This window comes from Heloderma suspectum, chromosome 1 (assembly GCF_057233095.1).
Source record: "Heloderma suspectum isolate Gila_16-S chromosome 1, 16-S_ref, whole genome shotgun sequence".
Classification (NCBI taxonomy): Eukaryota; Metazoa; Chordata; class Lepidosauria; order Squamata; family Helodermatidae; genus Heloderma; species Heloderma suspectum.
Window position 1 is genome coordinate 417,187,501 of NC_139458.1, and position 24,413 is coordinate 417,211,913.

The 24,413-nt window shown below is 42.0% G+C and overlaps 1 protein-coding gene across 9 annotated transcripts in view; it reads left to right on the plus strand.

Moving 5' to 3' along the window:
- MAP4K3 (mitogen-activated protein kinase kinase kinase kinase 3) overlaps positions 1–24,413 on the plus strand; it is an 88,552-nt gene that overhangs the window by 44,053 nt on the left and 20,086 nt on the right. For 4 of the 9 annotated variants that reach the window (XM_084829126.1, XM_084829124.1, XM_084829130.1 and 1 more), the window contains 10 exons: positions 6,218–6,276; positions 7,119–7,157; positions 7,407–7,463; positions 8,851–8,949; positions 10,091–10,133; positions 12,928–13,090; positions 15,203–15,315; positions 18,033–18,074; positions 20,402–20,486; positions 23,058–23,137. In XM_084829126.1, coding sequence (XP_084685252.1) covers positions 6,218–6,276; positions 7,119–7,157; positions 7,407–7,463; positions 8,851–8,949; positions 10,091–10,133; positions 12,928–13,090; positions 15,203–15,315; positions 18,033–18,074; positions 20,402–20,486; positions 23,058–23,137 — 780 coding nt within the window. The remainder of the gene's footprint in view (positions 1–6,217; positions 6,277–7,118; positions 7,158–7,406; positions 7,464–8,850; positions 8,950–10,090; positions 10,134–12,927; positions 13,091–15,202; positions 15,316–18,032; positions 18,075–20,401; positions 20,487–23,057; positions 23,138–24,413) is intronic. The other 5 variants (XM_084829128.1, XM_084829132.1, XM_084829125.1 and 2 more) reach the window with 3 other exon arrangements.

The window sequence follows — 24,413 nt, forward strand, 5'->3', positions numbered from 1 at the left end:
AAGTCCTCTACTGCACAGTCCTATGCATGTCTACTCAGAAGTAAGTTCCATTGAATTCAAATAGGGCTTACTTCCAGTTAAGTGGGTATAGGATTGCAGCACTAGTGTACTCTTCAAGAGTAGATCTCCACAGAGTGATCTCATTGTGATAATATGAAACTGCCAGACATAGGGGCCAGTTGTGCCTCGCAAACTATAACCTAGTCTTTACAGAATTATGAGTGAGTTCCCTTCTTGTAATGCTTTCAAAGTGTATTTAGTACAAAGGATATTTCTCATACCAGCTGAAAACTGATATCTTATCCAGAAGACATCATGGTAGTGATTTCTTCTAATATTCCAGTCTTGATGTTAATAAAGGTATGCATCTCATTTTGGTAGCCTTTTCTCATATCCAAGCAGCATTCCTGGCTCTGAAACAAAATCATGTTGTCTTGTCAAACATGCTTACTGCTTGCACTGAATCTTTTGTTAGAACGTTTGGACTCAGAATTAATTAGTTTCATAGCTCAGATTTGAAAGCTGTAGGTTTGACAGCATCGTCTGACAACCGCATTCTGAATCCTATCACTTACGCTACATCCTGTGCTAACCAGCAGTTGGGAGCCATTTAGGACAGCTCTTTTCTAAACAAATTCCATTTAAGGCTTTTGCAGAAGCTTGAGTGTATTATCTTTTTATCATAACATCTGGCCTAATTTTTGAACTTTTCTTCCTTCATCCCATCTGCTTTTTTTTTTAACCACCTATCCTGGAGAACTCGAATGTTTGCACAATCTTTTGTAGTGTTTTGGTTTAGTCCTAATAAAGATACTGCCCAGCTGTGGATTTTGGATTTTTTCCTCGTGGGCCATCATGGCTATCTTTGCTTTTTGCTTTTTTAGCAAATGACATTCCATTTTTAAAAATGTATTTAATTGCAGCTTCTTTCATTCCATCATTACTCAGATAGTGAGGTGTTTCAAAACAGTACTCAGTTCACTGCCAAAAGAATCAATATTTCCTGCTAGGATATTAAATACCCTTGATGATTTAATTTTCATTTGATTCTCTTTTTAGAGTTTTAATCAAGCTATTTTACTTCATCATTCTTCCTTTGTCTAAAGTGGCAGTGTTTTGCACAATAGCATGGTGATGTATAATACCTGTATTCAAGTGCAAATGCAGTGTATTATGTAATAGGCAGAACTATGAATTTGGAAGTCCAGTGTTTGAGTGTTGCCTCTTCCATGAATTCACTTAGGTGTCCTTAACCAAGCCATTATTTCATCTTCGGTCCTCCATCTGCAATATGGTGATAATATCTACCTATCTTATATTATGGTTATTGAAAGGATTATAACAATATATGTAAAGCCCTTTGAATCCTCTAAAACAGCCTACATACATATATGGGTAGTATATTCTAGTATTATACACATATAATAGTAGTATGTTAATTTTGAACTCCTCAGTAATCGGCTACCTGACAGTGTACCACTCCTGAAAACAATCCTTTAATTTTCTGTGCTTTCTGTACAGCTTTTCCATATACAGTAAGTACAGAACAATGCAAAAATAAAAGCACTAAATATACACCTGTATAAAACAAAATTTCTCTGCTGTATAACGCACACCGTTATTCAGAAAATAACTGTTCATTCTCTTAGCACTTAAATGGCAGTTCATTGAATACAGCTCAAATGAAGAATCTCTTTTCTGACAAGTGGTGCAAATAATTTTTCATTGAATGCTAAGGAATAATCTGTAGAGGTTATTAAAGCCTTAAGTGCCCATTTTAAAATAATAAAAAATAGAAGCCTACCTTGATGAATTGACTCATGGCTTTGCGTAGACATAAGCTTTAGAGTTTGCTTTTATACAATGGGATGGATCCAGACTTGCACTCAGTAGGTGCTGGAGGAAGAAGAAGGGTGGGGAGTTTCTTCTATTCCCCCTGCAGCCCCCAGACTCACCTTGCATCCTGTCCCAGAGGTTTGAGGGACCATCCAAAACAGTGTGGAAGGTGGTACTGGGGACTGAAGGGGGAAGAGCAAATCAGAGAAAATCACCACCCTGCCCTCTTCTTCCTGTGCTAGATCACAGTACCCTTTGCCAAGAGAAGGAGCCCTTCTGTTCACAGAGGGGCAAGTCTAGATTCAACCCAATTTTTTTAAAAATCCTTTCAATCAACATGGAAGAAAAGTTCTTAAGCACTTTGGTTCTTACATTAAAGGAGGTCCTTGATATGTGTGGTGAGGGAGAGTGAGGAGAGCTCACCTGCCGCCCAGCCCAGCCCATTCCTGTAGCATGGTGTGTGATGGGGCTGTATGCATGGGCAGCACAATCCTTCTGTCGCCATTGCTCCCTTCTTTTATGGGAAAGGGTTGTATAAATAGGCTAAATCACATGTTTTGTTGAAGGAACAGTGGGCAGTTGCACCAACAGTACCAAAGCCCTATTCTGCAGAATAGTTGAACAGTGCAAGGATACTGTTGTAAGACTATTTAAAAATGGAAGAACAATCCCAGCTCTGCCACTGTAAGGGAGAAATGTTTTGCTGTGGTTACATGCCCAAATATTTATATTCAAAATATACTGTGGGTGAAATCCAACATTGCATGAGTGGACGTCCACTTGCGTGATGGGACTTCCTGCTTCTCTCCTCCGCAAATCTATTCTGGAGAGTAGCCCAACCCTTCAGACCACATCTTGAGAGCATGCGGGGGGGGGGGGGCTGCAGGGAGAGGGGGAATCACCTCCCTGTTCTGTCAGCGGGAGAACGTAATTGGTTGTCACCCTATATAGCCACTTCTGATGACACTGGCTAATGCAAATGTTTATTGCAAATGCCTTAAGTGCCCATTACTAATATCCACTATCAATATTTGCAGAATTATCAGAGTATTTATTTATTATTTATTTATTATTATTTATTATTAAATTTATTAATCGTCCATCTGGCTGGTCACCCAGCCACTCTGGGCAATGTACAACATACAATAAAACAGTTTAAAACAATAAAATTCTACAATAAAAACATTTTCTAAAATACCCTAACCCACCCCAAATGCCTGCCTGAACAACCACATTTTTAATGCACGACGGAAGCTCATTAAAGAGGGGGCATGACGGAGTTCCCTAGGGAGGGAGTTCCACAGAGTGGGGGCCACCACAGAAAAGGCCCTCTCCCTCGTCCCCACCAGTCTAGCTGTCCTGGTATAGTGCAATTTGATTACCTTGGACCTGAAATGGTTAAATATCCCACAGTATTGTTTGTAAAAACCAAGAGCAGGACTTGGTTACTCTAGCTGTGCTAGATAACTACTTCTACTTGTACCATATAATGTAATAGATATTAGTCCTTTTGTACACTGTGTGAAAACTGCTGATTTTGCATGTGCACACACATGTGCCTTTTGTGTTTGAGATGCATATGTTCCAGAAATATGATCTGAGCACTCCAAATCTGCATTACAAAAACTATACAAACTAAGATGGTGGTGATTTTTGTCTCTTGCCCTAGTTTTAGAAGCTTTGTTTTCCCACACAGAAATATGCAACGGCAGTATACAAAAGAATTTCTTTAGTGTTATGCTGTAACTATATTTAGGCTGAAATGCAGGTTATTTTTAAAGCATATAGTAATAGTTTAGAAGGAGACATGAAACATACAATAAGATGCTCAAATTTTACTTTATTGATGCTAATAGACAGCAGGGTAGTAAACTGGCTATAAACAAAGGTTTAGGCCTTTAAATAATACAAACATAAACCACACTGACAGATGTCACGTTTCATTAAAATATTCCTATAAGATTTCTAATGTACAGTGACAGTTGAAGGATCTCTTTACATTTTGTAGAGCTTTGCTTATTTTCTCTTATTAACTTTTCTGTCACTGCTGTAGACTACATATTTCTGTGGTTTTGCACTTCACAAATTGAGAGAGACATTTTGCCTCTGCCCAGCCATAAGATCTCCAGTTTCCACGTTTATGCACATTTAGTAGGTGCAGCTACAACTCTCTCTGGGCAATGTCCATTGCTGTGCAAGCGGATGTCTGCTCGCGCAACAGAATTCCCCCACTCCCATGGCCCCCACCAAAACTACTCTAGAAGGTCCTCCAACCCCCCAGAGCAGATCCGGGGGGCTACAGCAGGGGAAGGCGAATCTGTTCTACTGATGGTGGCTGTGTCAGTAGATGGACACCGTTGGGTACAACCCTCTACAACTATAAGCAAGGGTCCTCAAGTCTTTCACTGACATCTCATTAATTTGTGTCTGCCACCTGCTATTTAAAGAACCATTTAAATCATACTTGCTTTGTTGGGAACCCCTGGTGACACATAATAATTCCAGCAATTATCCCTTCTCAAACTCTGATCACATAGAGATTTATAAACATTTAACTTAATGCAGTTTAAGTAGTTCTATAGACATTGCTTCAGCTGCATAGATTTTTTGTGCATGCAAATCATGGGGACCTTGCATCGTACTGGAATCCATAGAGCCAGGTTCACTCTGGGTTTCCCTTTTCATCCAAATGCCTCATATCCAAAAAATTTTATGAAATTCCCAAGTACTGCATCACTCTCCAAGTATTCCTTTTGGAGAAACAATCACTTCCTCCATAGTTTAACCCAGCATTCTTATTTACAATCTTATCCTTTGCCCTTTTTTCAGTAATTAGGGCTGTGTCACCAACCTTTGTTATCCAACCCTCTTGGGAGAGTAGGGCAAGGTGGCTTCTGACATGATCTTACCTTCCTTTAGGCTTAGAAAAAGAAAACAAGTCATACTCCAGAATCCTTCTTGTTAAATTATTTTATCAATAAAGTTAAGGGATACTTTTACACAATGTTACTACAAGGTTGTAAGTGGTTTTCTTTTCCTTGGTGCTTATTTGTGTAGAATCATAAAGCTGGAATGGAGCCAAAGAAGCTATCTAATTAAAGCTGTTAGTGTGAGATGGGCCACTTCATTCACCAGCCCTCCTCCCAGTAATTCAACCCATATTTAAATACTTTGACACAGCCTGTGGTGGTTGAGGAGGAGTTGGACTGGGGCATACAGCAGTAGTATGTAATAAAGTGGGAATACATAAAGGCAAGGAAAATGTGTTCAAAGAAAGGAGCAGGAGCTGTGCAAGTTGAGCACTGGATGTCCTTCCCAGATATTCTGGTTCCTCTGATGTTGGCTGAGAATGCCCATGTGTATGTCTCATATTTTGTTTTATATCCGAGTGGGACAAGTGGTTTCCGAAAGCACAAGGACTATAAGCTCTGCACACACACACACATGCACGCACACACGCATGAATGTTGAGGCTTCCAGGATTCTCAAGACCTGTTTCTGTACTGCAGAGCTAGGATCCCTAGTTCACATTCAGTTGTATCCATGTAGATGTCCAAGCCATTTTGCATTTCTGTTGTTGGCAGATGGTGTTCAGATAGCCATACAAGGTGGCCTGAATATGCCCAGACATGATGCAAGTCTTGGGCTCTGTACAGCCGTAGCCTTTCAAAGACTTTAAGGTTGTATCATAGAGCCAGCGTTTCTTGTTGCATAGATGTTCATGTTTCCTTTCACCTCCATGGCCAAACAGATTTTGTGCCTTTTTGTAATGATTTAAAGCCAAAAAAAAAGATGTGGGCAACAATTATTCTGTTATACTATCATCACATCTCAAAAAATTGTTTACTTTCATCCTAGCTTCCCTGGGCAGAGTTCAGCTCATGGCATGGGGCTTTCTTGCCTCCCCCTTCCTGTGCCCTTGAAAATCTGCTCCTGATAGTTAGAAAAAATCCTCTGGCATAGTATACGATGTAGCATCAGGAGCTGCAGCAGGAAGGGGGAATCAGCCAAACATGGGGGGGGGGGACGCCCTTGTGGAGGTGGGAGTGCCTTTTTGCTCACTCAGGGAACCCATGGATCCAAGTTACTGTCTGAGATACTCATTCTATTGTATGGATGCATACAAACAGAATGTCTCAAAACCTTGTTTCTTGTGGCCCCTCATCATCCTTTCCTTACCTGTGGAGAAATTTCATATTACAAGTATAGTGTTCCCTTAGGAAAATGTGAGAGGATCAGTTATTTTCGCTGCATTGCTTGGGTCCATATTAAGAACAGCAGTAGCAAGTCCATTGTTGGAGTTCAGTAAAAGAGAAGGTCATGAGATGAGACAGGTCTGTTGGTTTATTTATTTTTGTGATGATTTGTTCTTTCTTAATAGGATTTGCAGCTAGAATATGGTCAAGGTCCCCAAGGCAGTTACTTCTTGGGTGCAAATAAGTGAGTATTTTTAGTAAGTCGCTTCATTCTTTTTTTCTTTTCTTTTTGGCAATGTCTTTAAATGTATTGATTTTATTTAATCAGGAATTTTACATTTATATACAATGAAATAGTAGCACAATTGAAGTGGAAGTGATTTATTAGTAGGTATTTTGAGACCAACACTTAGCTATTGTACTTGCATATATGGCTGAGGGATTTTTGGTGCTGGCAGGTGGGTAGAAAGTCTGCTTTGTCATATGTATCTGTATCCTAAAATGTGTCTATGTATGTATATATGTATGTGTGTACATGAATTGGCTTTTGTGCCATGGGTTTAATCAAATGCCTGTTGCTTCTACAATGATGGAACCCTTTGAGAGAAAGCAGTGATTTGTGACAAATTATTTTGTAAAAATGTACTTTCATGCTGCAATCAAGCAACTTAAAGTAAATTAGGTTAGAATTAGTATAAATATGATAAAATGAGAAAATAGTTCTTGATCTCCGTAGGTTTTGCCAATCTTTTTTTCTTATAGCGTTGCATTATTTTAGGATGTTTTTTCCTCCCCTTATTTTACACTGGTAACTATATTTAGGATAAGCTATACTCCCCCTAGTCTATATAGAGATGATTGTCAGGTGCAGTAATTAGCATGCTGATGTACAGCTGAAAGCACTTCAGTAGTACTCAATAATTAGTTCACTTCAGATTGAAAATTCAGCATTTCATCTATTATCTTAAATAATTGATGTAATTTATTGCATGGCTTACATATGTCAAATCATATAAAAATTGTGTCTGATTTTGTGTGCTTCTGCTAAATGTGTCCAGTCCTTGAATTTTACTTCTATTTTTAAAGGAGCCTTCTAAAATCAGTTGAAGAAGAACTGCATCAGCGGTAATTCTTAACTTTTTCTCTTGATTGCAAAGTCCTCTTACTTGTGCACAGATGTTTCTTGTATCTCTCTGTCTAATGCTACTTGTTTGGCCATATTCTTGTCAAGCGTTTACAGAGGATCCTTTGCTTGTCTGTCTTGCAACAGTAATTTACGAAATAAAAAAACCTTTTTTAGCACTGCAGAGAACAAATCTTTGATAGTTGAATACAAGTTGACAATTTACTGTGGTGTCCTGTTCAACTCCTTAGGGGACATGTGGCACACCTAGAAGATGAGGAAGAAGTGGACAGTGATGATTCTAAACAGTAAGTTCTGTTAATCTTAAAACATATATCTGGTTCATAGATCGAGTAAAGCTCGTTCAAACTACCTTCTGTGTATGAATTTCTTCCTCAGTATTTATATCAATAGTACCCTCCTTATACGCCCCCTCTTGTTAGGAGGGTGCTGCTGCAATGGCCTTTCCCCTTGCAGCACAAGTGAGGAAAGCAGACAAGGGGGATCCAGTCTGGTATGGAAGTGGAGCAGGCTGAGGTGCAAGTAATGTCTTCCCAGGATTTAAAACTTCTCGCTTAAGGCCTACACGAACTTGCACTACAAACTGTAGAGGGAGCCCCGCAAAACCTGCCTCAGGATTGCATATACCCTTGGGGAGAAAGGATATTGGAGAAATATCCAACGGATTTAAATGAGTTGGATTTCTTTGAATCTGACCTGTGGATTGCACAGCGGACTGGCTTTTTCTGCATCATTCATTTATTATATTTCTATACTGCCCCATAGCCAAAGCTCTCTTTGGATTCCACAGACTTGTGGACCTGCTTTTTCCTTGGGGGAAGGATTTGCACTAATGTACATTGGTGCTAATTCACATTAACTAATGCACATTTGTACAAGTGCGCATTAGCACTAATGCACAATTGTGCTAAAGCAAATTAGCGCAAGTAGAACAGAATCCGATTCCATCAATGAGCAAACAACAGAACAAAAGATGCTTGGCAATCCATGAAATGCGGATGGAACTAATTTATCAAAATACGCACATCCTTACTTGATAGTAGAGAAAAGCAATGTTCAACCCTTGGTGCTGTCCTGATCCCATGACGACACGAAAGTCACCTCTCCCAAGTGAGGCATTCTACTACCCCTTGACCTGGAACTGACCATTGGCAAAGTCCAGGCTGGTGGCTACTTCCATTCAGTGCTACCATGCTAAGTAAAACCCTTTACATTCTATGTCACAATTGAAATAGCATCCCAATTCTTTTATTTGTGCTGACTTAATGTATGTGAAGGGACATGTTTGAGAGGGCTATCCCATTTGGACTCACATAATGAATCTCAAAGACCACATTTTTAGGATTGAAACAGCTCCTCAGTAAGACCCTTATGTTGAATGTCCACCTGCTCTGAATTAGTGCGAAACATCTCCCGCCATTTGAGGCAAGCCAAGATATTTACAGTTTCTTGACTTACAGTGCAGTCTTGTACGTACCTGCTCAGAAGTAAATCCCATTGAGTTAAATGCCCTTACTCCCAGGTAAGTGGGGATAAGATTGTACCTTAATTTATCTTTATGTTGTTTGACTAGTGTAATTCTAATGCAAGTTAAACAGGTCTGTATTTTCAAAACCTATATATAGTAGTAATTCTGTATTTACAAAAGACCATAAACATGCTATTGTTTAACAGGACAGTATTGAAGTTTGGACAAAGACAATCGAAGAGAGGAAATGTGATTCCCCAGCAATATATAGGGAGTCAAGTCAATACCTTAAACCCAAATGCTGGGTAAATAAAGTACTTTATAAACAGTGTTCATTTTCTGCTGCTATCTCATTTTTTAAGGCTGGACTTTAAAGCAGGCTTTTTTGTCAAGAGACATGAACCTACTGGGAAACAAAAAAAAAATGTTGACAAAGTCTCTTGCTATATATTTTAATTGGATGTGGTCAAGCTGAAATACAAAATTGACTTTGAGAAAAGCTAATATATACCTCACTTTCATAAAGAATATGTGCAGATTTTATAATAGCACATCAATATGAAAAGCCTGGCTATTGTTCCGCACACAGTTGTACACATTTAAGTCCCAGTAATTTTAATAGGAATTGTGCATATAACTGAATGTGGGATTGCAGCTAAATGTTCATGATCTATAGCCTACTGTATCTTAGACCTCACTTTTGCATTCTGCCACTACCTTCCTCTGAGAAATCAGCCCACTCTTACCATAACTAATCTCTCAGTCCCCCCCCAAATGATTGGTGTTTAATAATGATTTGATGGGTTTTCTCCAATAAGTTTTGAGTTCCTAATTTTGGTGTCTTTAAGGCATGGTGGGAAAATGTTTACTGTAAATTCCAGTATACTAAGTCATGTTATGAACATAAATCTGGGCTGGGCAACATGTTGTCTTTTGAGGACTGTATTTGAAATGTACCATAAATGGAAGGGTTACACAACATTTCTGTATTTTACTTACATGTAACGTAAGTCACGTTACCTTAAAGTGGATCCTAAACTGCAGTAGTGGAGGCATGTTGCATTTATCATCTTACTCTGAAAGTCCCACATTCAAATGTGTAAAATTGGACCTTGGAAATATGTCTTGATACATAGGTTTAAAATCATGTGAAAAACAATGGATTTGGCTTAGTGTAATCTGCTCACCTTGCTTCTGAGCCTTGTTTACTTTTGCCCTTGTGTTTTCAAATATGTCTGTAATCATGATGGCGAGAATCACACACAGATATTAATATATTTAAAAGGTGGGGTTCTCAGGAGTCTATCGAGAACCCATGGGCCATGGTTCTTATGTTCCCACCCCAGCTTAGATCACTTGAATGGTACCTTACAAATATTGAACATCTTGCTTTTTTAAAAATCATAACTGGATATTTGTAATTAATACTCGCTTTCCTTCTTGTAGCTCAACTATGAAGGCAAAAGTGCCACCTCCTTTACCACCAAAGGTGAGAAGGGTGCTCTCTTCCTGCAGGAAATGTTCTTATTGGCCTGGTTCAGTCCTAACAATCCTGGTCTGATAAATGATGGTTCATTGGATCAGGAATGAGCTACATGCCCCACACCCTCCATCCTCCCCCCTCTCCTTTCATCCTCACTTCACACGCCTGGCTTCGGCAAAGATTTCTGGGTTTCTTAAAAACAGTTTCCCATAAGTTCCAAACCAGGAAACTGGTTTAGAGAGCAATCCTATGGTCCCTGGGTGAGCATTCCAGGGACCATAGGATCGGTCAGAAAACCCCTTCTGAGGTCAGAGACCACGCTCCCACCTCAGAAGGGGGAGTCAGAGATCTGCCTCCTTGCAGCAGGTGTGGAGAGAACTGCACTGGCTGCCTCCCCAAGGTCAGTAAATCAACCTTAGAGAGGGGGAAATAGGGGCATTCTGGGGGGAGCGGAGACTGGGGAGGCCAGGATGCGGTTTATTGTGAGCCTCCTCCAGCCTCCTTCCCTCCCACTCCAAAGTGCACTCACTAGATGGGCTGAAAAGCCCGCCTAGTGAAAAAAGCAAAGATCGCAGATGGGGAGTCAAAGATCGCCTCCCCTGCTCATCCTGCCCTGCCGACTTCAGCGTGGCAGGATATAAGAATCTTGGAAGCCTTCAAGTTCGGAGGCTTCCAAGCAGCAAGAGCACAGTCCATAGGATCAGGTGCTTACACACCTAAGGTTGCTTCATTGAAGCCAGAAAGGATATAAATTTCTATAATAAACCATACTTTGTTATTACATCCAAAAGCAGCCATAGACCTGGTTTGGATGGAATACTAATAGTGGGAATTTCTCCTAACTCAAATTTCATTATCAGCCCCATTATTGCATTCAATTACATAATTCAATGTACAGGAATAATAACCATTGCTGTAACTATTACAGTTTTCAAAAAACTGTATTTTAAAGAGCAGAGTGCCTTTCCTTCATGACCAATAACTGCAGCCTTCCCACACACTTAGGATTAAATATAGTAGTTATTCCAGGGCAACAAGAATCTTCCTTGGGGGAGCAAAGGATGGGGAAAGAACCATTACTTAAATGCAACCACCATCCTAGGTTTGTTTGATACCTCTTCAGGCCCCAACTGAAGTGCCCTAAGATGAGGATTTTCCCTGTCCCCACCAGGATTAAGTCAACAAGTGAAAGGAGCTTCAGTTCACTCACCAGCTCTGTCTCCACAGTTCATACGCAGTGCTCCTGCTCTGCTCCCATCTTCTTTTCCCCATAACCTAGGGGATTTCCCCCATAACATGGCAGACAATCATGTCATCAGACTGCACACCTTCTGTGGCCCCCCAGTCAGAGTATCTTCTCTCCCTGAGTTCTGTTCCCTATCTTCTGTTCATGACCACTTCACAGACACCCTCCTGGGGTTCCTAGGGATAGAGATGGGGAAAGAGTTCCGTAGTTCCCACACACACACACACACACACACCACATCCAAATAAGGGCTGCAACTGTCTCAGTCTCAAAAGGCCTGCTGTCTTGAGGCAAGGCTTTCATGGCCTACAAAAAGTGACAGCAGATTAATCGGGAGCGACAGGAAAAGACACCGAAGTCCAGTTCAGTAATGCTAACTGAAGAAACAAAGCTCCTATCTAAAAGACTTCAGTGCATTCACCATAAGAGCCAGGCAGGATTTGGGGGTCTGACAGCTGATAGCAGAGCTTTTTTTTTTTTTTAAGGCAGAAAAGAGAGAAGTCCCAACAGAATAGCTGCAAACTTTCTCAGCAGTAGCTGGGGTAGCAGAACATAATCCTTTCAGCCAATGGAGTCATTCCCACCCTCTCTCAAGGGTTCCATTTATCAGCTAGTTTTAGAGTACATTTTAATGAAACTATAATAGAGCAATCATTGTTTTTTCTTTAAGAAGTATTGACTGAAAAACTGTTGAAACAACACGGAATCCTAACATTCAGGCGAAATCCTGGTTAGCACTATATGGATGAGCCTGCTTCCTCCCCTCCTGCTCTCTTCCCCCGCCCCCCTCCAGCATGGGCGCGAGGAAGTCCAGAGCATCTGCTTCTATTGTCAACTTACTGCAGTTTGTCATTTCATCCAAACTGGGACATACTATGGTTCGTTTTAACTATGGTTTATCCAAACAGGCCAAGCTCAGAAATCATGATTTGATCTTGGCTTGTTGAGACATATGATAGTTTAAACTAACCACAGTTTGTCCCAGTTTGGTTGAAACAACAAACTGTGTTTGGTTTAAACTGGAAATGGTGGTTTCTGATCTTCTAGTGGCCATACCAAAAGAATGGGAGGTGTGCATGAGCCTGAGGTTCAGTTAGTGCTACATCTGAACATGGCCATAGTTTCAGCTGCCTTCTCTTTAAAAGTCTGCTTTTCCAAATAGTTCCCTCAGCACAGATTATTTTTAGCTTGAGAATGTAGAACTACTTTGCTAAATGGTAGTCATTATGTATATAAGTTTTCAATCCTATTTTAAGTTAACACTATTAAACAAATATGCAGCTGGTATATGTAGATTTTGGGAAACCATCAACCTTGTTACTTTTTCCATTGTACAAGAAATACCTAGGGAGATCATCTATAGATCTTTTCTAAACCACTCATTGTCGGTCATAGAATTTCAGTTGAAGAATTTGGCTTTTATTGCTTATTATGCATTCACTTCCACTGAAGAAAATTGTATCCCTTTGTGCCATTTTTATGACATTGTATGGAAGCTTAAGATGCTATAAATGCTTAGTACATATTTTAAAGTAATAATTTATACTTTTTCAGCCTAAATCCATCTACGTACCACAGGAGGTGCATTCTTCTGAGGATGATAATCAAGGAACCATAAAAAGATGCCCCGTGCCAGAGAGCCCTGCCAGATCAAGCCCTCAGGTCCCACCTAGGCCACCTCCTCCTCGGCTGCCTCCACAGAAATCTTTTGCTTTAGGTAATGAGTCATACTGATTTTAGAGATTCCTCAAATACTTCTAAGGTAATACACTTTAATTTTGCATTCTTACATGCATGTTCCAGAAGTAACCCTTTGTGAGCCTGTTCTAATGTGGGTAAATAGCAAAACTAGTACTCTGAAAAAGCCTTCCAGTCAGATTTCGGTGGCTTCCTTTCAACCTGTTTAAAGCCCATTAGCATGGGAATAAATATAAAATGCAGTCTGTCAAGACTGAGTTCATATCACTGATAATGTCATGCTGAAGTGTGTTCCAAACGGTCACTGGAGAGAAACAAAACAATTTAGGGCACAATCCTGTGTTGATAGTCTGCAGCCTTGGAACTTGGAGGTTGCCAAGTACCCTAATGCGGGGCGGCTGGAGCATGGAGGCAACCCTTACCTTTGTGCTCCAGCTGCCCTGCATTTTTCACCAGTCCAGCTTTGGAGAAGGAGGCTGGGGCGAGCATAGGAAGTTCTGTAAGGCAGCTTCCCCGGTCTCCTCCCTTCCCTGCCCCCGGAACCACCCCCTTTTCCCCATCTCCATGCTCAGTTTTCCAAGAACAGAGAGGTAGCCAGTATGGTTCTCTCCGCACTGCCTACAGGGGGTGGGAGGGGTTTACTGGCTCCGAGATCGGAGCCCTGTCTCAGAGCCAGTAAACCAAACAATCCTGTGGCTTCCCAGACACAGTCTACTGGGCATAGGATTGCTCCCTTATTTAGTTAGCTAGTTATTGCATTTCTATCCTGCTGAATAGCTGAAGCTCTCTGGGCGGTTCACAGAACTTAAAGCCATAAAATACAGCAATGTAATACATAATATAAAAACCTTTACAAGTTTTAAACAGTATAAAACCAAAGTTAAAACCCGAGTAAAAGCCAGCAGCAAGACAAAGATCTAAAAAACAGAATTGTCAGCGTGGAAAGTGAGCCTATAGAACCCCAGAGCAGTTCTGATTCTGAGGAGGAACAGCAATCCGTGGGAGAGGAGCCCGCTCATCCCTCACAGGCACAGCAGCTGGCAGAGATTCCTCCTGCCAGCTTTCCTGAGATAGATAGTGACCCTGGCAGTGAGAGAGTGTGGGAGGGGGGCTTGCTAGATGCTTGACGCAGATGCAGGGAGTGACGAGCGATGGAGGGCACGGAAAGGAGGCATAGCACCCGTTTGGCACGCAAGCAATGGTTGCGTCCTGTGGACCCAAGGGAAAGAGGGAGGAACTCTCCCTAGCCCATAAGTTCAGGGTCTTCCTGTGGTTCTCCTTCAAACAGGGACCAACTGCCTAACCTGGAGCATAGGCTACTCTGCTGTTCCTTGCTTAGTCGCTGGTGATTAGCATCTAAAAGAGTAATTAAGTTGTAAAAGGATTAAAGCCTTGAAAAGAATCCTTTTGTCTGTGTCTTCAGTTGGCTATTGGAGTAGACTGAAAGAGTCTGCTAGGGCGCTTCTGACAAAAATAACTTTTTTTTTTAATGGAAAGACTAAAAGGCATGGGAAAATAAAAAGGTCTTCACCTTGTGCTGAAAAGATCACAATGTAGGCAACAGGTAAGTGTTTCTAGGAAGGACCTTCCACAACCAGGGTGCTACCAGTAAAAAGGCCCTCTCCTTAGTAGCCACTCACCTCGCCTCATTTGGCAGGGGCACCTGAAGCAGGAGCTATGACAATGATCTTAGGGTCTGGGCAGGTTTACGTGGAAGTCAAATTACTGGTGTCTATGGAATTCTGTCCCTGAAGACTTAAATTCGCTTAGTTTTATAGCCTGCTCTACCTTGAATGCTCAGAGTAGGTCACAAAAGCAACTCCCCCCACAGCAGAACAGAATAAACTTTATCTAGTTAACTGTAATCTCCTCACCATTTCAAACTTCTCCCTCAGCCCCAAAGGAAAACACAAGCAGGTAGGCTTTCCAGTACTTTGGCTGAGTCTGTAATGGGACAGAGTTCCAAAATTGGGGGTCAGCCACCAAGAATGCTCCTTTACACACTTGCTCCCTGAACCTGGAATCATTAAGCAGCTTCCTTCTGTGGATCTTGGAAGTCATGATGGTGCAGATGCATGGAAGTTGCCTCATGTTATGTTGTTTTAATTGCCTTTAAACATTTCTCATGAAGGTAATGGATTGAATTCTGTACAACTAAATGGTGACAGAGAGGGATCTCCCCATCAGGAGCCAAATGAAAATAGACACGCTAATCTCTCTAGGAAAGACAAGAAGGAAATACTGGTAGGTAATTCTACATTTTTGTTACCTCTTTCATTATGTGTGGAGAAACTCAAAACCAGTTCCTCTGCATTTTCACAGCATATTACTTGCTTGTTCCATTTCACCGTATTTCCAGTATCTTGGGTCTACAATATTTTGCACATGTACATTGGATCACCTGCATATGCTAGAATGATCTCAATACAGAAAGGGGTGGGGGCAACATTTCCAGTATGTATTAAGCAAAGCCTTATCACACGTACTTGGGACCCATGTTGCTGTACATATCTGAAAGCTGCATTTCTGTGTCCAGCGCATGAGCCCTTCATAACACAAAGAACAAGAAGGAATGGCTCTGGAGCTCAGAGATCCTCTTCCTCTGTGACCCTGGCTGGCTGGCTGCTCTCAGTCCTGTATTGCTGGCCCAGAAGTTAGCATGCTTTACCAAATAAGCAGGCAGCAGAGTGCTCTCAAGGTATCCAAGAGGGGGTAGCAGATGAGGCCAGAGCTTTTCTAGAAAAAAAAGGGGGTTGTTGATAAAGTCAAAACAAGGAGAGATTGCCAGGTGAATTACCGAAAGCTGACCCACAAGGGGTGGGGGGTGGGGGGAGGTGAGGCAGCGGTGAGCCCAAGGCAGCCACACTGATGCTTCAGCATTTGTGGGGAAAGGAGGAGATCATTTGAAGTTAGAAAGCAAACAGAGGGGCGGGGAGGTTGGGAGTAAGGAAATAGGAGTGTTTACTGAGTCTGCTGAGAAGCATGTCAAAGGGAGGGGGAGCAGAGGTCCTCAGCATCAGGGTAAAATTCAAGAGGAGAGGCAAAACCAGTGTTCCAGAGCCATGGCAAAGCTTTACCAGACAAGGGCATGAAGGGGCAGAAAGCAGGCCCAGACTAGGGCTTCCAGGAGCAGGTTGAGCAGGGTAGTTGCCTTCCTGGCTACTCTACAAAAGCATCCAGGTAAGGGAGGACACCTAACTGGGATTTTTGGGAGGAGAGGGCAAGGTCTGTGGGCAGGGGGTAGAGACCAGCAGGGCTTCTCTCTTGCACAAGAGCACTGCCTGGAGAGCACTCACGGAGGACGCTGAAGTACAATGAACACTAGGTTCCATTGGTCCAAGTCCAGTTAGTATTGAAAAACAAAACGAGGTTCACAACTGAAGCAGGATTTCCAGGTGAACAAAAGGGGAGGATAACTGTTTATGTTCTTCTGAATAGAAAGGTACTTGTCTCTGGATGGCTGTGTGTCACTGTTAGTTACAGGACTGGCCCTACCATTAGACCGAGTGAGGCAGTTGTCTCTGACAGCAGATGCTGGGTGGCAGCAGCAAAGTGTTGGAGGGGAGAGAGCTGTGTGCCACGCAGCCTTCCCCTGTGCCCCGTAAGCTAGCTTGCTCCAGTGGAAGATGCTGTCCCATCCCCAGTATTGAAGTAAGATTCAACTGCCGGTCCAGCTCGCTTTTGTACGTTGCATGGGTCAGGACGCCAGGATGCTGTTTTGTCCATATCAATAGGGGGCAGTGACTGGTCCTGCAAACAAACCCTGTCCCAGCTATTGCAGTTAGCTCTTAACAAGACCTGAGAGACAAGTTGAAAGTGGGGACAACTTGTGCTTGGTGCTCTCTGGTAACAAATGTTGGTTGAAACATGGCTGCAGGAAAAGTGTGTTTTTTATAAGAATAAGATGTTCTGGAATAGGGCAGATGTATAGATTTTTGTAGTTCATTATACCTGTTTGACATAGTTTAGGTTATGATAATCTAATGATAATTTGTGTCTACTACTTCATCTGCAAATTCCTTACCTAAAAGGTCAGTGTAGTATGGCGGCTTAGAACCCGAGCTATGAATCAGGAAGTCCCTAGTTTGAATCTTGCCTCTGTCATCAACTCACTAGGTGGCCTTCATCCAGGGATGGGGAATGTGTGGCCCTCCAGATGTTGTTGGACGGTAACTCCCATCAAGTCTCACCATTGGCTATGCTAGCTAGGACTGATGGAAATTGCAGTCCAAAAACATCTGGAAAGCCACATGTCCCCACCACTGCCTTAGGCAAGCCACTCACTCTCAGCTTCAATCCTGCTCCCCCATGTGTAAAATGGGAGATAATACTGGTTTACCTTACAGGGTTGTTGTAAGGGTTACAACTAAATGATGCTTGTGAAGCACTTTGAAGGCTTGAAAGCACTTCTATATGGAGCATGATTGCTGTAGTACATTCAGGGGTCAACAAAGAATGGTTGGCATTGGTAGCCAGGCCTAAATTTGGGATCATCAGGGCCTTACCCCTCCCCTGGTGCCTGACCTTGTGCTGCACCTCTGCATGAAGTCAGGGACAATCTCCCGCTCCCTTCCCCTGTTCAAGTTCATGGATCATCACCACAAGCCCAGAGCAGCTGTAGAGACCATCCTCACCCCCATTTCCGGCTCCAAATTCAGATCCGGGGATTATTTTGGCTCTGGGTTGCCTAAGCTCCCGGCTTCTTACCCAGCTTGGAGCTAGAGAGGGGGTGGGGATCATCCCCATAGTTGTGCTGCGATTCTGAGCACAGTGAGAACGGTCCCCAGCTCCAAGCGGAAGAGGAAGGCTGGGACTCTTCTCGTCACACTCGCCAGGAGATGATGGGAGCGGAGTTATGGACCCCTGAGTGCATGTATGCCTTTTGCTCCTTCAGTGTGCTAGTTGTTGCAGAAAGCTCATCTTTAGAAGTCACAATTTAACTGTACTGTTTTCTTTCCTAGAAACCAATTAGTAATGGTCTTCCTCCCACGCCAAAAGTGCATGTAAGTATTCAGTTCTGAACAAGGTGAACTATTCACACTAATTAAAATGCTGTCTGAGGACGTTGTTGAATATAACTTCTGTTTAAAGATTAAACACTTGTACTCAGTGTTAGAAATACTGTGCTTGTTAGAACAAATATGTAGTTGAACTGGTTTTTAACCAGTTGTAGAGAAGCAAACATAGGGGGTCAGGGTCGCATTGATGCCTCTCCCACAAATACTTTTGTTTGAAAAACAAAATTTTCAGCACTTCTGCAGCTTTCTGACAAGTCCGATTCACATGTTCTCTGCTGTGCATGCGTAGATTGGGACATCTTATTTGCTTCGGTATTCTGTAAATTGATTGATTGATTGATTACATTAATATCCCGCCATTTTTCCTCTTTAAGAAACCGAAGGCAGCGTACATAATCCTCCTCTCCCTTTTATCCTCACAACAACAAATCTGTGAGAGTCTGACTGGCCCAAAGTCACCCAGTGAGCTTCCATGGCCGAGTGGGGACTAGAACCCGGATCTCCCGGCTCCCAGTCCAACACTCTAGCCACTACACCACACTGGCCAGTGTAGATAAAGACCTGTCAGTGCCAGTTCATAGGTCGTCTGAAGAGTGAGTGCATGCATAGCACACATGGGAGAGAGAAGAGGAGCGTTGCAGTGGTGACTTAGGAATGGACCTGCTGGGCAGAGCCTCGATACTATTACAGTTTTTTGTAATACAGTTTATTCTAATACCTCTTGCCACTGTAGTTCTCTAAAAAATTGATTTGAATTTGCATGCCTATTATAGTTATAATAACTAAGTAAATTTCTTGAACCTTGAAATATATTGTTCAAGCTATTCATGTCAAAATCACTTAAATCCTACCCCTTTAACAATATGTTGTTGTTACTACAACAAGAAGTAAAAAATATGAATCTCCTATATGTACTGCAATATTGTACTGCTATCTCAAATTTGGACTGGCTGCATAGGAAGTCAAAAATCTCATTTGGTAACTTCTAAATTAAAAACCGCTTAGTATGTCTGTTTGAAATGTAACATGTCTTTTATGCTAGAATTCCTTTTTAGAAGGAAATCAGGTCTCCAGTTTGAAGATCCCACCTGGTTTAGCATGCTTTGATTTCTAGAAATGTCAGAGAGCAGGCTGGAGAACTCAGCAAAACTGTCAAATGCAGTTTCAGTTTTCATTCCTTTAGGGACAGCTTGCTCTACTTTCTTCTCCATAGCTTACAATATTGTTTAAAGTTTTGAGATTATAGGAGAAAATTTTGTCCTGAAACCTAATAAAGTGTGTTCTACAAAACTTGCCGTTTCCTTCCATATACTTAGACATATCCCTTACACAGAAGTCTTGAGAAATAAAAATTCCTAATTTACTCCTAATTTACTTAAAGAATAAGAGATAATATGATACAACATGCACACACACACAGTCTCTCTGTCTCTCCTCTGGTATTTGCACATAATGCTTAACCCATGGTATGGGTTGTTGAATTCTGGGTTGTCATGATGTGTGAACAAATAATAGTTTATTAACCACAAACAACCCAAAAAGAGACCCCATGTTGTTGGGTTGTAAACTCTGGCTTGTTTGAACCATGGGTTGCCATTATGTGAAAACCCAGAACTGTGGGTTGTTCATGGGTTGTTTTGCCAGGCTACAGAGGCGTGGGCGAGAGCAGTAAAAAAAATACCAGCCAGTAGAGTATGTAAAGGCATTTGAGATACAGGGGAGGAAGCAGGTGAAAGAGAAAGGATACAACCCATCCAGGGTTTGAGAAAATAATCCAAGGTTTGTTCAGTTGTCTGCCAGACAATCCCTGGGTATGGCAACAAACCATGGGTTAAATAAACAGTGGGTTAGTGTTATGTGTGAACCAGGCCATTGTTGCAGTGTTGTTCTTGCTGCCATTTACCTTCTGCATCTTTGACCTCACTCTGCCTCACTTGCCCATTTAATCTGATAGGCTATGGCAGCCCATGTGATTCTGTGCTGATATGATGATGTTAAGATGCATCAAGTGTCCATAAACAAAATGTGGTTTTCCACAGCTAATTGGATTGTAGGCAAATGAGAACATGGAGTTGGTGAAAAGAAGGAGCAGAAAAATGGCACCAAGGAGCAAGAGAAGCCAGAAGAACAAAAGGAGACCTGATAGCATTGAAACAATGCAGGTGTTTGACAAGGTGAAGGGTATTTCTTCAGCAGTTTGGCTGCATTGAATGTGTTAATTTCGAGGAGAAAGCTGAAGTTAAAAAATGTTCAGTGCACCCATACTGAAGATGAACCCCCTGTTTTAAATGGTGTGGTTTTATTTTTCACAGATGGGTGCTTGCTTTTCAAAGGTTTTCAATGGATGCCCCTTAAAAATTCATTGTGCAACTTCGTGGATAAATCCTGATACAAGAGGTAATAATCTCATGTAAACCTCCCTAATGTTTTTGTAATCATAATTCAATGTGTTCCCTCTGAGCCAAGATGAAAAATGTTTAAGAACCATCTTGTTAGAGTTCTGGTTGCTCCTCAGGTAACCACAGACATCCTTCTCCCAGGCAGTATCCATTGCCCTCTTAACAAGATGGATGCTTTCTCACTTATCTCTTGTGAAGCCATTACCAAGATTCTCTTTTAAGCTCTTACTCAGTCAGAAGTTTTTCTTTTCTGGTGGTTCAGCTTTTAGTACTTGACTTAATAAGTCAATGCAGCCTCTTCTGGGATGATTTACTAAACCAGAATGGATTCCTTGGACAAACTACCATCAAAACGTAATTGCCAGTCTTCTACATAGGAAAAGCTTTCTCCAGGTTGCCTCTATAAATGTTGTGCTTCAGCTCAATAGCACCCTTCCAATTTGGACAGATCGTTCTGAGGCTCTTCATTCTGTTGGGGATTTTACTGTCTTGAATAATCGTCCTTCATGAACTTGCTGCATCACTATCCCATCCTGACTTCAGATAATTTTATGAATGAGGCCTGGCCTTACACATGCAGCAGAACAAAATGGTAGAATCTTGAAGTGTGAGAGTGAACTGTACCATGGACAGCGGGTTGGAGATACCATTTTTCATTTCATTTCATGTATTATATTTCTATGCCTCCCCACAGCCGAAGCTCTCAGTACGGTTCACAAAAATTAAATTTTGAATGCGCTCTTACTTAAAACCTCCCTGCAAGAAGAAAAAAACCTAGCACATCAGGGAGAGAAATTCTTGCCCAGGCTGTGCTCTCTCTCCTATTTTCATTTTCTACTTGCAGTGAGCTTTTTTTATTTTTTTTTAACTTAGGGGAGCATTCCGAAATGTGATACTCCACCTACTGATCAGAAAGTGGTACAGCCCATTCTACTACATTAATACTTCATTGTTCTATATATGTAGACATAGCTAAATTTAATAGCACTAGCTCCAGTGTAAGGCAAACCTTACATCACTGATAGTTTTGTTCATTACTTTCCCAGCTAGCTTCTGAAGAAGACAGAAAATGGTCCTGTCCTCCAGTCCTTATTATATATAAGAGAGTAGCTCTGAATTATGGCTCTCGTTTAAATATTTTCATGGGAAACCTAAGTGACTTGGTACCAGAATACCTTAAGGACTGGCTTCCCTCTCCTGAGCCTGACTGTTGAGATCTTCTTCGGCGGCCTTTCTCCAGGTCTCCAAGCCTTCAGAAGTTAGGCAGGTGGGGTGGGGTCCTTTTCAGTGGTGGTGCAACAGTTTTTCAATTGCGCCTGAGGGAGGTTTCCTTGCCACTGAGACTGATGTCATTCCAGCACCAGCAAATACCTCTTTATTCGTTCAGATCTTTAGCTATTCTATTGGTAAAGCTGGTTCAGATTATCACCTAAATCAGGATCAGTGGCTAATTTTATGTGGCCCCAGGAGTCATCAGAGTCTCCTGTGGCTCTTCCTTCCTTTTCTTGTGCCCTATATTCTTACCCACCCCTGTTGTAGGGAAAGAGAAAAACATATTTTTTAAAGAAAGAAATTTCCGATTTAATATGCACAGAAAAGAGGAAAAGGGGAGGGGGGGCAAACGGGGAAGACTACAGTATGCGGCCCAGAGCAGATTACCCTTGAGGGAATGTAGCCCTTAACAAAAGGAAAAGCTTCCCCTCCCTTTATTTAGATATTACAAATGAATTGCAACAAGCTTAGGACTCATGCAGTCGTCCAACCATTGGCATGGTTGAACAGGTTGAGAGCTTCCACTTTCACTTTATTTTGTACACTTATATCCCACTTTTCTTCCATCACGGAACTTGAGGCAGTATACATGGCATTCCCAGGTGGTCTCCCATCCAGGTACTGATCAGACTCAGACCTGCTTTGCTTTAGCCAGGTGATTGCATGCTGTGCTTTCAGACTATGTTCGGAATAAGCCACAGGGTTAAATCCAACGTCATACTAGTGGAAGGCCACTCACACAACAGGACTTCCTCTCTCTCTCCCCTCCACACTACCCAAAAATCTGCTCCTGAGTTTTTTCCCAGCCCTCTGGAGCAGATTTTGAGGAGGGGAGGAGCTGCATGGGGAAGGGAGAATTGCTCCCCTCCTGGTTTCACTAATGGAACTGTTTCTGTTAGCAAAATGACACCACTGGAGACAACCAGCAGTTATACGTTACATATGAACTCAGGTAAATGTCATTTGTTCTAAACAAAGTTAATTAAATCCGACCAGGATCAAACTGTGGTTTCAGATCATGATCTGTCAATTTGGTTAGAACAAACCACAGTTCCTCAGGTTAGTATGAAACACAAAACTAGTTTGTCCTAAAGGGAAAGCAGAAGATTTCATTCTCCTCTTGCACAAAGTTCCTGGTCAGCTAAACCAGGCCCAAGTGTTTTAACCTGAGTGGTAACCCCAGCTCCATGCTTAACTTGTATATTTAATTGCACTTCATTGTTTTAAATCTGTTAGCTACTCAGAGAGGCGTTTGCCTAATAAAGTGAGACCTTTTAATACATTCATTTCTTTATAGACCAGTACTTGATATTTGGTGCCGAGGAGGGTATTTACACCTTAAACCTTAATGAGCTCCATGAAACTTCAATGGAACAGGTTTGTGTTCAGGTTTTCCTTTTCCTGTGTAGTAGTGTGAAGTGTTAAAATCCAAGGCCTGTTTCACAGTGTAGTCCAACATATTTGATTTCTGTTCTTAAGGATTTGTTTGACTTAATGTTGTATTGTTGTTGTTCAGTCTTTAAGTCGTGTCTGACTCTTCGTGAACCCATGGACCATAGCACGCCAGGCCTCCCTGTCCTCCGCTTTTTCCTGGAGTGTGCTAAAATTCATATTCATTGAATCGGTGATGCTATCTAGCCATCTCATCCTCTGCCGTCCCCTTCTCCTTTTGCCCTCCATCTGAGGCTGAAATTGTCTAAATCCAGATTTTACCTGTTTCTGAGGGTAGAGGCAATGAAAAAAGTATAAACTTGTGACAGCCATGAATCTCAGTGATTAGAAATCCTGCAAATCTGTGAATAATGCTCTTATAAATTCATCTTAGTAAGTCCAAAGGAGATACAAATTTGGATGAATGCAACGTTTTGAGAAAGTGCTTTGAGTGTAGCTGGTAGAAAATAGTGAGAGGCCGTTTCATTTGTAGAGAGTTAGAAGTTGAGATCAAAGCAGCCCACAATAAAAAAGCATCAGAAGTACAGATAAAATGTCATTATATGGATACACCATTAAATTATGGAGGGTGTTCAACCTATTCTGGATGGGGTTCCACTCCCCATGAAGGAGCAGGTTTGAAGCTTGGTGGTTCTCCTGCAGCCATCTTTGTCACTTGAAGCCCAGGTGGTCTCGGTGGTATGGAGTGCCTTCTACCAACTTTGGCTGGTGGCCCAGCTATGCCACTATCTGGACAGAGATAACCTGGTTTCAGTAGTCTATGTTCTGGTATCCTCCAAGTTAGATTACTACAATGCACTCTATATAGGGCTGCCTTTGAAGATGGTTCAGAAGCTCCAGCTTGTACAAAATGTAGTGGCCAGATTGACAATGGAGACCAGAAGGTCCAAACATAAAGCATCAATTCTGGCCCACTTGTACTGGCTGCCTGTACATTTCTGAGCCAGATTCAGGGTACTGGTTTTGACGTATAAAGCCTTACACAGTTTGGGACCGCAGTAGCTGATGGAGCACCTCTCCTGGCATGAACCTGCCCATATACTACACTCATCATCTGAGGCCACCCTCTGAGTGCCTCCTCCAATGGAGACTTGGAAAGTGGCAACAAGGGAGAGGACCTTCGCAGTGGTGGGCCCCCAATTGTGGAATGATCTCCCCAGTGAGGCCTTCCTGGCGCCAACATTGTCATCCTTTCGGCACC